We start from the raw sequence: 14892 nt of genomic DNA, 5'->3' as shown, positions 1-14892 counted from the left end.
GAGGCCTGTTTCCACCGGAGAACCGGCAAACGAATTAACCAACAAAACCATCAACTTCTCTATCTTGAGAGATAAAACTGAAAGACACTGAGATAAACATCGTTTTAAAGGCTGCTAGAAATATTCCAAAGGAGAAGTTTCCTGACAGTGAATGCACTGCCGTAACTGGGGGTGGGGGTGGGACTTCCGGGGGTGGGGCTTCCTGTGTGAGCCTGTTATCCCATTCATCTCCACTATAGACTACCTGGCTGTCTTCCGTGAGCATCCATTGTCTATTTTCTAGAACTTAAACTCTTGTATTCATCTTTCGTTTCTCCCTAAATCTCCAAATATTCCAACATGAGATTTTCATTAAAAACCACAGATTTAAACACGGCGTGACACACTCGTGCTACATATGACTTGAACTACTGATAAGTTACAGGTTGCCAAATAACTTAATGAAATTCACGATGCGAATCCCTGGCATAAGATGAATGAATCCATCTTGTCCTCAGAGATAATTAAGCAGTCCAGTGATTTTTTTTAAAATTACTTATGAAATAAAGGCAAAAGTAAGACGTAAAACGGTACTTCTAAAAGTCATGTTAGAAACCCAGTTACCGCAAATCTGTAACAAAGATAAATGGATGGTGTGGCATCACTTCCTGAAAACTGTTAAGGCGGTTTATAGTCAGTTAGTGGTTTCAAAAGTGACTTCAGGGGACTAGAGAACATTCTTTTACTGTGTGATATATTAAATATATACTATATATACATATATGTGTGTGTGTGTGTGTGCATGTGTATGTACATACAATAATACTGAAATGGGAATTCATTTAAGCTAATCATTGAGCCTGCTACCATTTGGCAAGTGTATTTCCTTTTCAAAGCTGGCTCCCAGTGACTGACTGGTGTGTAACTGGCACAACTCAGTTGTTTCTGTTTTATGGATTTCTGTTAGCAAGGATATATCAAAAGTGTCAAGTAGTCATTCATATTCTTGTAAAAACAAAGAAAAAAAAAAGCCCTCACTTGTTACTGTAACAGATATACCTTAAAATATGTCACATTGCTGTGACATATGAAAATTAAAAATACAGAAATTTTCAAAGGCGGGATGCTCAGGAAGGGAATTTGAGAACCCTTATTCAGAATAAATTACAGGTTCACAGCCCAGCGATTCTTAAGAATTTGATTTGTCAGATCACGGCTCATCTTCTCCACTCTGCTGTGGTCCAACCACTGACTGGCGTGGCGTGAGGTCCAGTCCCGTTTTGCAGGCTTCAGGTGGAATTTTCTTGAATGTTGGCAAAACTGGTGCTCGACTTGAGACGTTTGGCTGGGGAGACACAAGTGCCAGGTTTCACTCCTGCTCTCGAGGGCTTATCCAGTGTTTACATGCAAACCGCACTATTGTCTACTTACTGGCTGAATCTCACTTGATCCAATTTTCTTAGATGTAAAACCTAAGTTGTTCTTTTTTTTTTTTATGAACAGCATAAAATTAAATTAAGTAAAGACCACTACCCATGACCTCCTTTAAAAAGTACCTAATAAAACAGGCATCCACGCTTTCTTGGGCACTGCAATCTTTATGTGCAGATAAAGAATAACGATAAAAGTCCAAGCTAGAAATCAAACTCTAAATGCCTCTTAAAAGACAAGAGTGTTTACAAAGCTTCTACTGCAGTCATCTTTAATTGTGAAGGCTGAAGAATTCCTCCTCCTATGAGACAACCCCATATCTAATATAATCAAGGAAAGGAAAAATAGACATCCTGAAAGAAAGAACATTACCTCTATTTTCAGATTAAAAAAATTCTTTTTCAAGCAGGGCCTCCTGGCCCTTGGGAGACGAAGGACAGAGGATTGAGAGTTTGAAGCCAGCCTGGCCTACGTAGCAAGTTCCAGACCAGCCTGTGCTACACAGCAAGACCCTATCTCAAACATACATCCTCACGCATTTTTGGGGGGATTAGGGTGCTGGTTCAGTGGTAAAGGGTATTTCTACCACTTATAAAATTCTAGCTTCAATACCCAGCACCAAGCGAGAACAACAAAACACACACATTTTGTGTGTGTGTGTGTGTGTGTGTGTGTGTGTGTGTGTGTGTGTAAATGTCACAATGAAATGCATCATTAATCCCAGCAGAGGCAGGGGGATCTCTATGAGTTTGAAGCCAGCCTGGTCTACTGAGCAAGTTCCAGGATAGCCAGAGCTATAGAGAGAAACCTTGAGTCCAAAATCAATCAATCAATCAATCAATCAATCAATCAATCAACCAACCAACCAGCAAAAAGGCTCTAGTTTAAAAAGAAATGATACTTTAAAAATTGAGTTGGGGGTTGGGGATTTAGCTCAGTGGTAGAGCGCTTGCCTAGCAAGCGCAAGGCCCTGGGTTTGGTGCCCAGCTCCGAAAAAAAGAAAAGGAAAAAAAAAAAATTGAGTTGAAGATCACACACAGCACTGTTAGCAAACTATGTAATATTCAGCTACAGTTATGAGGCTCCTGGCACTGAGGTTTAAATAGAATTGTGGCCGCCTGCTGAGGCAGTGTTTTGAACGGTTGAGGGCAAATGTTTCTCATGCTCTAAAACTGAAAGCCCACAGTGCCACCCATTGGGAGTGGCATACGCTGAGATCTGAGAATTGCTGGCCTCACGGGTTTGCAGGCCCAGAGGAGGAGCTGTAGCAGGGCCCAGCCGCCTCTATTCCCTTTGCCTTATCTTGTCTTTTTTTTTTTTTTTTTTTTTTTTTTTCCGGGCTGGGGACCAACCAGGGCCTTGCGCTTCCCAGGCAGCGCTCTACCACTGAGCTAAATCCCAACCCCTCCCTTGCCTTGTCTTATGCTCTGCACAACTCCCGAAGGCATAACCAAAGCAGGGAGCAGTCGTGTGTCATCAGTGTACGCAGGGGGGGAAGGGCGAAGGCCGGCTGGGGAGGGAGAGCAATCGTCTATGAGCATTGGCGCCCGAACTCTTACCTCACACCAGTGTTTGGAGGTTCTCGTGGGTGGTTTTCTCTCCCTCTCTGTCTGTCTTTCTTTCTCTATGATTTTATTGCTTATTTGCTTTGGCTATCTGCTGTGTTAATTTCTTTGTTTTTGAGCCTGGGTTGAACTGTGAGGCCATGGCTGGCTTAGAACTCGTCAGGCTGGCTTTATAGCTCAAGGATCTATCTTCCGCTTCCTGAGAACAATACTGTCTGACATTACTTGATTCGGTATTTTTTTCCACAAAGAATTTCACAGGGGATGGCATTTTGATGCTAACATTAAACGGACTTTAGTATTCTTTTGTTTGACAAATGTCTGGGAGCGCTCACTATGGCCAGACACTTCCTAGGTACTGGTGACATGTCAGTATACAAGAAAAAAAATATTCTGGTTCTGATGAACTTTATGATCCAATCAAGGGAGAGGAATCTATCAGGTAGAAGAAAGAAGTGAAGGTTAAGTCTCCTTAGCTTTTCAGCACCAGCACCAGCTTATGACGGAGCGCCATTAAAGACAGACAGACCACATCCTTCTAAAACAGATCCCTGTCTGTCCCCCTGCGTTACGGTACTGAAGGCTGACTCCACGGCCTTGTGCACACACGTAAGAGCTTTGACACAGCTCTCACGGCTCCTTGACCCCAAAGTCTTTTACATATAGGTGCTCAGCTAAACGGACGATTGGCTACAGAAAAAGGAACTTACGTAGAATGAGCTTGCGTTTCTTTTGCTCAGAGTGAAGGAAGCTACTCAGGTAGAAGACGACGGGCAGAAAGAGAATGAACACGGAAACGGCAACCACAGACACTGTGTCGCTGCAGGTGACAGAACAGTTGAAGGTTCGGCTCCACAGCTTCCGGGTAATGTTCATCTAGAAAGACATGTATTACAATCTGATTAGACCTAGGTTCCCATCAGTTTCTCAGTATATTTTTGCAATCCAAACATCATTTAAAACAGCTTTTAAAACCCACTGATAGTTGACAACTGTTTCTTCTGCCAGGGCTAAAAAGCTGGTTTACCATTAGTAACTGTATACTTTGTTTCCTTTTGTTTTTGGGAGTCTCCGAGCGACCCTGGCTAGTTTGGAATTCACTCTGTAGATCGGGCTGGCCTCGAACTCAGAGATCCACCTGCATCTGCCTCCTGAGCGCATGTGCCACCAGCACCGGGCTGTCACTCTATAGACTTATAACCACACAAAGACGTTACATTCTAAACACATAATTACCAAGGTATGCCAGAAGGTCAGCCATTTTATCTCCCAGAGAATGTGTAGTTATAAAGACAGAGTAAAGACTCTGTTTCCTCAATTTAAGGCCAAGTATCGCAGAGAACCTGCTATTAAGCAAGTACTATCATTAGACTGAGATGTAAAAACCCAAAGGCCTTCCGGGCAGCCATGTTCAGAGCTTTTTACCGTGCGCAGACCTACTGCTCCTGAACAGTTCCCGTTAAGCTGGTTTGGAAACGCAGATGTGACTATTCTTAACCAGCAAGCTCGGCCATTTTGATCTGGAGTTCTCTACTTTCCAGACAATGATTTGTCTTCCCGGATACCTAGTTCTCAAGCATCATATTGCCTAGGAGGGCACGGCTGCCACCTACTGGCGCTCTGTGGGAAGACAGGCTGTGCAATGGAGAAAAGGCTTCCAGATTCCCCTACGTTTACTCTTTTTAACCATAGAAAGGCAGTGTAACCGACATCCTGGGTGTGGTGGAGCATGCCTGCAATCCCAGTACTAGGAGAGGAAGCAGGAGGATCACTGCGAGTTCAGGGCTGGCCTGCGCTTAGTAATGGGACCTCGTTGTTGCTCAATGGCACGCATGCACACACACGCAGACACAGATACACACACACACACACACACACACACACACACACACACACACACACACACACTACTGTGAATTGCCTTATCCACTAAATGATGAATTAGAAAACACTAGGTCTATGTGCCCTCGCGTGGCTCACATTTTGGCGAGGAGATAGACCATAAGTAAACTTTTCAGATTATCATATAGATAAAGAAATTTATGGGGTTGGGGATTTAGCTCAGTGGTAGAGCGCTTGCCTAGGAAGCGCAAGGCCCTGGGTTCGGTCCCCAGCTCCGAAAAAAAAATAAATAAATAAAATAAAAATAAAGAAATTTATGCAATAAGTGCATACGATCTTTTGGAAACACGGTAGTTAGCTGCAAAACCTCTTCAATCAGCACCAACTGGACAGAGAACTGAAATTTAAGCACACGGAAAACACCACGCCCCTGAAAGCCACGCCCACTCTCTTATCTACACCCCCTCCCCCCCCAACCCCTTTTGTTTTTTGAGCCTGGGTTTCACTCTGTAGTCCTGGCTGCACTTTCTGGTTGGAGAGGCCACGTGCATAGCCCAGTGCACCCAAGAGAGGCTAACACTGAAAGTGCATTCAACGGCTGCCAGATGTGAACCTCGCAGGAGGCAATACTCACTGCATCCTCCACGTCGATGCACAAGTGCGTTCCCGGCTCCGCCTTGCTCTCCAGCCCGTTCATTTTCTGCATTTCGCTGTACAGGAGGCTCAGAGTTCTGTACGCCTCTTTACAGTTCTTGCACACTTCCGAGTAATTCTTTGGTGGGGGGAGGCTGTACGTGCGCCCCTGAAAGGACAAAGGTAAGACACACGGTACGTAGTGGACACAGCTTCCCTGCACGTCAACCGTTCGCCACCCTGCCCCGCCCCCGAGCCCAGACGGAAGACAATATGGAGTATTAAAGGCCTGCAGTGAGGGGTTGGGGATTTAGCTCAGCGGTAGAGCACTTGCCTATGGCGCAAGGCCCTGGGTTGGTCCCCAGCTCCGAAAAAAAAAAAAGAAAAAAAAAAAAAAGGCCTGCAGTGAACCCAGCAATAAACCCACACAGCACTGCCACCAGATGGATGTCAACTGCACTTGGAAAGAAGACAAGCCCAAGCCTCCTTAACAAATGGCGCCGGGAAGTTGGGTATCCACGCGTCAAGACTGAAACTCGATCCCTCACCCCTACTCTGACAAAAATCAACTGGAAAAATAAATCAAAGACCTTGATTTAGGACCTCAAACTTTGAAATCCCTAGAGGAAAAACATACAGTAAACACCAAGACAGAAGAACAGGCGAAGAATCCGGTTGATAGCTGCCTGTCTTTAAGCAATGACCCAAGTACAGTTGTTGGAACCCGCAGGCAAGCTGTCCTCTGATAGCCACATGCAACCTCTAAATAAATATATGAAAATAATTCTTTTTTTTTAAAGATTTATTTATCATATATAAGTACACTGTCGCTGTCTTCAGACACCCCAGAAGAGGACATCAGATCTCATTACAGACAGTTATGAGCCACCATGTGGTTGCTGGGAATTGAACTCAGGACCTCTGGAAGAGCAGTCAGTGCTCTTAACCGCTGAGCCATCTCTCCAGCCCATGAAAATAATTCTTTTAAAAAAAAGAAAAAGGAAGAAAAGGCAGTGGCTTTCTGAACAAGGCTGGGACAGAAGAAGATCATGGGATCTATGAATAGGATCAAAGCACAATTTACATACATGTAGGAGGATAAGAATGTCACATACAATTACCATACATTAATAACAAGGAGAACGGCACAAAAGCCACTGGAGACCCCGAGGAGAAAACAGTGATGGCTGTGAGGAGGGGCAGTTCCTAGAGCACTTAGATGATGAGTCCTGAGGATCTGAGGGCACAAGGCAAGGGTCTCTAGAACTTTCTAGGAGACCTGGAATGTGGGCGGAAGGCAATGGGGTACCCAGCATTTTCTAGGTGTCTCTTCATTTTGAAACTGCAACCCGGGCCTCTGATCAACCCTGAGGAGGACATCGGAGACATCAGTAGTCCACTGCCTAAGGGCTGACAGCTGAGATGAACCTTCCTGAGTTATCTATCTCGTTGTTGACATTTGTACTTAGCGATGCTGTTCTTTATATGAACCTTCCTAAGTTATCTAGCTCACTGTTGACATTTGTACTTAATGATTCTGTTCTTTCCAAATAAATTCATCCGTGCTAAGCTTCACAGCCTAAACAGCATCCTCTACCTGAATGAAATTAGACTTTTCTTAGGGGAGGGACATGAATCCCACTCGACTCTCTCTCTCTCTCTCTCTTTTGTTTTTTTTTAGGTTTTATTTTATTTATGATTACACTGTCGCTGTCTTCAGACACACCAGAAGAGGGCATCGGATCCCGATACAGATGGTCATGAGCCACTATGTGGTTGCTGGGAATTGAACTCAGGACCTCTGGAAGAGCAGTCAGTGCTCTTAACTGCTGAGCCACCTCTCCAGCCCAGACTCTAACTTTTTTTTAATTGGATATTTTATGTGTTTATATTTCAAATCTTATCCCCTTTTCCGTTTCCCCTCTGGAAACCCCCTATCCCATCCTCCTTCCCCCTGCTTCCATGAGGGTGCTCCCCACCACCACCCACTCACCCATTTCCACCTCACCACCCTGGCATTCCCCTACATTGGGGGATCGAGCCTTCACAGAACCAAGGGCTTCTCCTCCCACTGATGCCTGACAATGCCATCCTCTGCTACATATGCAGCTGGAGCCATGGGTCCCTCCATGTGTACTCTTTGGGTGGTGGTTTAGTCCCTGGGAGCTCTGGGGGGTCTGGTTGGTTGATATTGTTCTTATTGTGGGTTGTGAGTAGCAATGGGGGATGGGGGAACTGGGGGTAGCCACCACCAGTCCCAGATGCCAGAAAAGCAAGAGGCTCCCAGGACCCAACAAGGATGGCATTAGCTAAAATGCCCAACAAAGGGGAGGGAGAACCTGTAGAGACCACATCCAGAGGTTAGGCAAGGCCACCCATTCATCTCCAAATTTTTAACCCAGAATTGTTTTTGTCTAAAGGAAATACAGGGACAAAGAACTGAGCAGAGACTGAAGGAAAGGCCGCCCAGAGACCGCCCCACCTGGAGATCCATCCCATATGCAGCCACCAAACACAGACACTATTGCTGATGCCAAGAAGTACACGCTGACAGGAACCTGATATGGATGTCTCCTGAGAGGCTCTGCCGGAGCCTGACAAATACAGAGGCAGACACAGCTGAGTACGGGGACCCCAGTGGAGGAGTTAGAGAAAGGACTGAAGGAGCCCACTCAACTCTCTCATCTCAGCTCCTAACCCAGACCTTTCTAGTGAATGGAAGCGGACAGACAGCCTGCGATGTGGGGAGGGGGTGGGGGTAGCATGCCAGCAAACCCCAGGCTCTGGCTTCTAGGCAGACACCTGTATTTTGAAGCGCACATTTATGCCTTTGCTCCCCATTCTCTTTAGTCTTTACCATGAGCAAAGGGTGCCTACCAAACATGGAGACAAAAAAGAAACCACGTCTCCCCTTAAACTCCCACACGAAAGAGATACCTTCCACGGGTCGATTGTGAATGTAGCCAAAACTGCAAACCTAGACAGAATCCTGGTGGTGGGCGGGGTGGGGGGGGAACACAGCTCTGTTTACGAAAATTAAAAATGCATATACTTTTGGCATGGCGTTCCCCTCCCAGGGGTCCACTGAACATACTCTCAAAGGAACTTGTGACGTGCAGAAGGCTGCAAGTGGCAGTGGCTTTTAATGGCCACACACTAAAAAACAAAGGGGCGGGGGGTTAATCGATGGAGAGCATAACTGCAAAATGAATGCTACACAGCTCCTCACTGAGTGAGGAAGTGGATCCGGGAGGGTGGGAGATGATGGCGGGTGTGAACTCGGAGGACACCTTCCCTAAGGCTTAGTGAACCTGGTCAAATGCTGCACAGGGGCCCACGTCACCTCGGGAAGGCTGTACAAGACCCACAGGGGGCAGGCGGGTGCTAAGCCCTTCTTCCTCACAGCTACCCACAGACTAGGGACACGAGAGGCTGTCACAGTAGCTGCACCCGTGTCTGTCAGACACCCTTTCATCTTGCCCTGTCCTCAGGACAGGCTGGGGTTCAAGAGAAGCCACTTGCTAACATTTCCCGCCCGAAGTGGATCGAGTACAGCGTGTGAGCCTCCTCCTGCCCGTCCGCCCGCAGGGAAAGCTGCTGTCTCAGCCTGTTCCCCATCCCGAAGCCCCTGGGCGCAGTTGTCAGAGGCTCTTCACCATCTCTGTCTACTTTGTCTCCTCATCTAGTTGCATGGCTTTAAGCGACAACTGTGTCTGGTGACACCTAAACTTGCAGCCCTCCCCCATCTCACTGAATCATCTGAGCTTGGACGTTGCCAGGAGAATCAGTGTTATACTAAACAGGTTCAAAACAGAATTCTTCTAAAAATTATATTGCATTTATTTCGTGTGTGTGTGTGTGTGTGTGTGTGTGTGTGTGTGTGTGTGTGTGTATGCATGGGTGCACACTTGGTGTGGTGTGTAAGTGGTGCTCAGAGGGCAACCGGATGGAGGGGTTCCCTTCTTCCACCTTGAGGGCCCTAGGATTTAACTTGGGCCCTGGGACTTGGCAGCACAGACCTTTAGCCCTGGAGCAAGCTCTCTTGCCCCAAACAGAATTCTCCTTTAAAGCCATCCCGGTGTGTCTCCCTGTAGTCTGACCTCAAGCAAGTCCCTTCATCTCTATACCCCAGTGACCCCTTTCTGTAGGGGCTTCTGAAAACAGGGGGATGTGGTATGAAATTATATGGGAACTTCTGGGGAGCCTTTGTTCTAATGAACCTGAACCTAACACTTGCTAGTTATGACTGTTTACCCAATACATTTCTAATTAAAAACTATCCCAGTTTTAGAAAGTACTGGGTATGTACATGGGTGTTTTCTGCATGTATGTATATACACCGCATGTGTGCCTGCTGTCTACAGAGGCCGTAAGTTATTTCTATCCCATGGAGCTGGAGTTACAGATGGCCGTGAGCTGCCGTGTGGGTGCTGGGAACTGAACCCAGGTCCTCTGCAAGAGCAGCCAGTGCTCTTATTCATTGAGCCATCTCTCCGGCTCCCGAAACAGGATTCCTAATCTTCATTGTCCTGCGTTATCTTCCTCCTAATCTCCCCCGTGGCATCACCATCCTCCTGGCTACTCAGGGTCCACGTCCATCTGGGTTCTTTTCCTTTTCCTATCAGCCAAACACGCTCTCTGTAAGGGAACCCATCAGTTGGACGGACTTCCGATAGTCATGTTGAATTGTCTGCTTTCCTCTAACCCTACAGGGAATACCGTGATCCAGCCACCGACGTCACAGAGCTGTGGCTGCCACCTCTGACACACCACGTGTGTGCCTGGTATCTACAACGGCCAGAGGAGACCCAGTTCCCGTGGAGCTGGAGTTATAGATGGTTGTGAGCCACCATGTGGGTCCTGGGTAGTGAGTTTGCCTCCTCTGGACGAGCAGCCAGTGCTCTTAGCCTCTAAGCCATCTCTCCAGCCCCTGATTTGCATTAGGACTTGTGATTATTTTTAAATGAGAAGGGCACTGGATTTCCTAGAGCTGGGGTGAGTTGTCTGGGAGCTGCCTGACACCTACTCTATTCTTGTTTGTCGTTGGTTTTGGTTTTGGTTTTTTTTTTGAGACAGGGTCTCTCTATGGCTGGCCTGGAACTTGTGGTGGAGAGAAGACTGACCTTAAAATCACAGAGATCTGCCTGCCTCTGCCTCTTAAGTGCTGGGATTAAAGGCATGTGCTACCTACCACACACTGAGCCATCCCTCCAAGACTCAACCCCTTCCTTCCTTCCTTCCTTCCTTTCTTCCTTCCTTCCTTCCTTCCTTCCTCCCTTCCCTCCTTCCCTCCTTCCTTCCTTCTCCCTCTCCCCCCACTCCTCCCTTCCCCCACTCCCACAGTCTCACTGTGTAGCCCTGGCTGGCCAGGAATTGGCTTTGTGGATCAGCAGCCTTGAGCTCTCAGAGATTCGTGGCCTCTGCCCAGTACAGGGCACCTGCTGCCACACTTGGTTCTGAGCTGAAGTTCTGATATTTTCAAGTGGAAAAAAAAATCTAAGATTCTAAGAGTAGAAATAAAGGTTTACTAATTCCTTTATGAGGAGGGGAAAAAAAACCCAAAAACCTGTAAAAAGTCAGAATTACACATTATTCACTCTCGGTAAATCTATATAACTGACCTGCAGGTTATGCTCAAAGCAGGCCAAAGTCTTGTTAAACAGATTGAGGAAGTCCTGGGTGTTATTTGACAGATCCTCACTGTTTTTTGTTAGGCAATCTGTGAAAACAAGGAAACAAACGTTATGTAGTCCAGCCTTGCTTACAGATTTATAGAGCTCCACACCTGCCTCTGCCTCCCAAGCGCTGGGATTAAAGGCCTGTGTCACCACACCTAGCAAATAGTTAAAAATTTTAAATAAAATTTAGGAATAAGGAACAGGATAGAGAAATGAAAGAGCCTGCCCAAGATCACACAAGTCCAAAGTCACACAACTGATACATAAAAGGCTGGAATTATTTATAATCAGTATGGCTGTTGGGCCAGCACTCTCAGACACTGCAAGGTGAGTAACACACACATACATACACATACATACACACATACAAACACACACCACATATGTACACACATACAAACACACACATACATATACACACATGCATACAGACAATATACACATAGACACATAAACACACATAAGCATACACATACACATACATACAAACACACACAAACACACAACACATACATATGCACATACAAACACATACACATACATACACTTACATACATACAAACACATACATATGCACATACAGACACATATACAGATACAAACATATATACACATGCATACAGACACATACATACAAACACACAACACATATATATGCACATACAAATACATGCACACATATACATACACATACATACAGACACATAAACACACATATACACACACACACACATATATATATATATTACACATACAGACACACACACAAACATACAGGTACAAACACACTCCTAGACTCTGTTAAACAATTAACAATTTCGATACTCAAGAGTGGACGACTGCGTGCTGCGGCTCCTCTCTGGGACGAACCTAACACCACCAGTGATTCAGGAAGTCACTGCCACCTGATCAGAAAGATGAAACCTAATCCTGGGTAACAGGGCAGGGCAACGAGCACTTTAACTTCTGTGTGTAAACTTGGGCACTGGATGAATTATAAAACCACACTCCAAAAGCCAGCTAGACTTCGGTGGACTCACAGGCAGACAGACAGATGGACAAACAGTCACGTACACACATATACACACATGCACACAGACAATATACACATACACACACATAAACACATAAATATACAAACACACACACATACACACAACACATACATATAGACACATACACACAACACATACATATAGACACATACACACATACACATAGACAGACACATAAACACACACATACAAATACAAACACACATACAGACACATAGACAGACAGACACATACACACATATGCACACATGCATATAGACAACATACACATATACACACATAAATATACAAACACATACACATACAATACATACAAACACACACATACACACAACACATACATATGCACATACAAACACATACACACATTCACATACATACAGACACGTAGATAGACAGATAACACACACACACACACACACACACACACACACACACACACACACACAGCTTGGGCAGGACCCCCTCTGCACCAGTGAACATGGATGGAGGCCTTCTTGGCGAAGCTTCTCCCAGATGCTTGGCCTCTGTGACCCCGGGAATCCATAGTTTCTGCAGCCTTATGAACAAACTAAGCGAGAGAAAGAAGGGGACACCGAGACTCACATACAAGTCAGTAAGGCCCCGAAATGGCAAATGTATTTCCTTAAGCACGCAATTCTTTTTTACTAATTAAACACAAATTATTCCATATGTCAGTATCCACAAAGTCCACATACTAAAACCCTTTGTTGCTTGTTTGTGGTCGAGATGGGGTTTTCTGTGTAGCCCTGGCTGTCCTGGAACTCACTCTGTGGACCAGGCTGGCCTTGAATTTAGAGATCCGGACTTGCTTTTCTTCCCCAGCGCTGGGATTAAAGGCGTGTGCCGCCGCCGCCGCCTGGTTTACTAAGATCTTTTAAGTAATAATATAAGCTCACCTTTCGTGCTATTTTATTAACACCTTGGCTCCTGGGTCAGGTAGAGCAGACATAAATGAAAACAAGCACAATTATAGACAGGGAACGTTCAGTTAAGATACGGGTCTTTAGCTTGGGCATTGCTGTCTTACAGAGGAGTGCTAGAAGCACAGTTTCCCCGAGGCAGGTGGACACCAGAGTCACAGTGAGTCCTGTCATGCAGACACAGCCAAAGATGGCAGGCGCCGCCCCCCTGGGTACTAGGGAGCAGCAGCACAGAGCATGCTGTTCTGGAGAGCTCTGGCAATTTCTTCTACGAGATACACAAATAAACAACTTCTTTATAAAAATGGTTTATGAAGAAGGCCGATCTGAGGAACAAAAGGACGTAATGTCTTCTATTTTACTGCTGTTTTCCGTTCCTCTTAAAATAATTGGGGAATTAAGTGAAAAGCCACTGCAGACTGGCGGTCTGATTAAGTGCTGTGCTGGCACAGTATGGTTTTTTTTGCAGTAACTGTTAGGCGGTGACATCACAAAGCACAAAGGGGCTCACTTACACGGTGGGGTTAAACGCATCTTCATTATTAGAAGAACCCTGACTTTCTGATACTCCACAAAGGAACTCTAGTAAACCCCCTCTAGCCATTGCCGGGAACCGGGAGCAGAAGGTTATGCACAGTGAGAAGCTGTACGCCGTAGAAATTAGTGAGCCAGGGAAGGTGGGGACGACGAAGCTCTCCCTACGCACTAAGTGAAGTGGTCATTGTGCTTCTGCCTCATCTCAGACAATCAATGGAGCCTCATCAAGGGCAGATTAGCACAGCTTCTGTCTCCATGAGGACTCCGGCATCAGCTCAAGAGGCGTTCTCAGGGCGCTAAGGATTCCAGCCAAGCCCTCACACGGAAACCGACTAAATTACGACAGAATTGTGTGCCTTCCTGTCTTCCTTCCCGACCTCCCAGGGCTGAGGACTGAACCCTGGTCCCCTATGTAAAAGCACCCTATCGGGTTGGGGATTTAGCTCAGTGGTAGAGCGCCTGCCTAGCAAGCACAAGGCCCTGGGTTGGTCCTCAGCTCTGGAAAAAAAAAAAAAAAAGAAGAACCTTTGCATGTCAGGCATAAGATCCCAAGTCTAATCCCTAGTACATTGCAAACCCCAACTCTCTCCAAAAGCACCCTATCACTGAGTACTCTAGGGTCTGCACCCAGACTTCTCCCTGTCCTGCCTCTCCTTCCTGAGTGCTGGGATTACAGCGTGTACCACCGAGTCCAGTGAACATCCTTAGAGGTGTGGCATCTATTAGGACTCTGTTCACGCTCTCTAGTGGTTTAAAACGCATTTTAAAAAGATTTACTTACATACATGAGTATTACTTACTTACATTACATGCCTGGTACCCGAAGGGGTTAGAAGAGGGTGTGAGAATTCGTGGAATTGTTGTCACAGATAATCTGTGAGCTGCTGTGAGTGCTGGGAACCAAACCCTGGTCCTGAGAACTGAACCCAGGAACTTAACTGCCAGGCTGTCTTTGCAGCCCCTCTGCTCTTTTTTTAAAAGACTCATTTTTATTTTTATGCGTATGAGGGCACTGCGTGTAGACCTGGCACCCTCTGAGGCCAGAAGATGGCGCCAGATGCCCTGGGACTGGAATAAGAGCCGTTCAAAGCTGCTGTGTGGACACCGGGAACTGGACCTGGGTCCTCTGCGAGAGCAGCAAATGCTCTTAACCTCTGAGCTGCCTCTTCAGCCCATCCCTGCTGGGGGGCTTGGTTGTTTGTTTTAGTATAGAATAGAATTTATTTAG

At 46.0% G+C, this 14892-nt stretch overlaps 1 protein-coding gene across 1 annotated transcript in view; it reads right to left on the bottom strand.

The window, feature by feature from the left end:
- Positions 1-965: 965 nt before the first annotated feature.
- Positions 966-14892, bottom strand: part of Ostm1 (osteoclastogenesis associated transmembrane protein 1) — a 30744-nt gene continuing 16817 nt past the window's right edge. Inside the window, exons 3-6 of the mRNA XM_032888786.1 lie at positions 11072-11169; positions 5452-5619; positions 3686-3851; positions 966-1324 (exon numbers count right to left, since the gene is read on the bottom strand). Coding sequence (XP_032744677.1) covers positions 1269-1324; positions 3686-3851; positions 5452-5619; positions 11072-11169 — 488 coding nt within the window. The 3' untranslated portion in view covers positions 966-1268. The remainder of the gene's footprint in view (positions 1325-3685; positions 3852-5451; positions 5620-11071; positions 11170-14892) is intronic.

This window comes from Rattus rattus, chromosome 18, assembly GCF_011064425.1.
Source record: "Rattus rattus isolate New Zealand chromosome 18, Rrattus_CSIRO_v1, whole genome shotgun sequence".
Lineage (NCBI taxonomy): Eukaryota > Metazoa > Chordata > Mammalia > Rodentia > Muridae > Rattus > Rattus rattus.
This window is presented reverse-complemented; position numbering and strand designations above follow the sequence as displayed.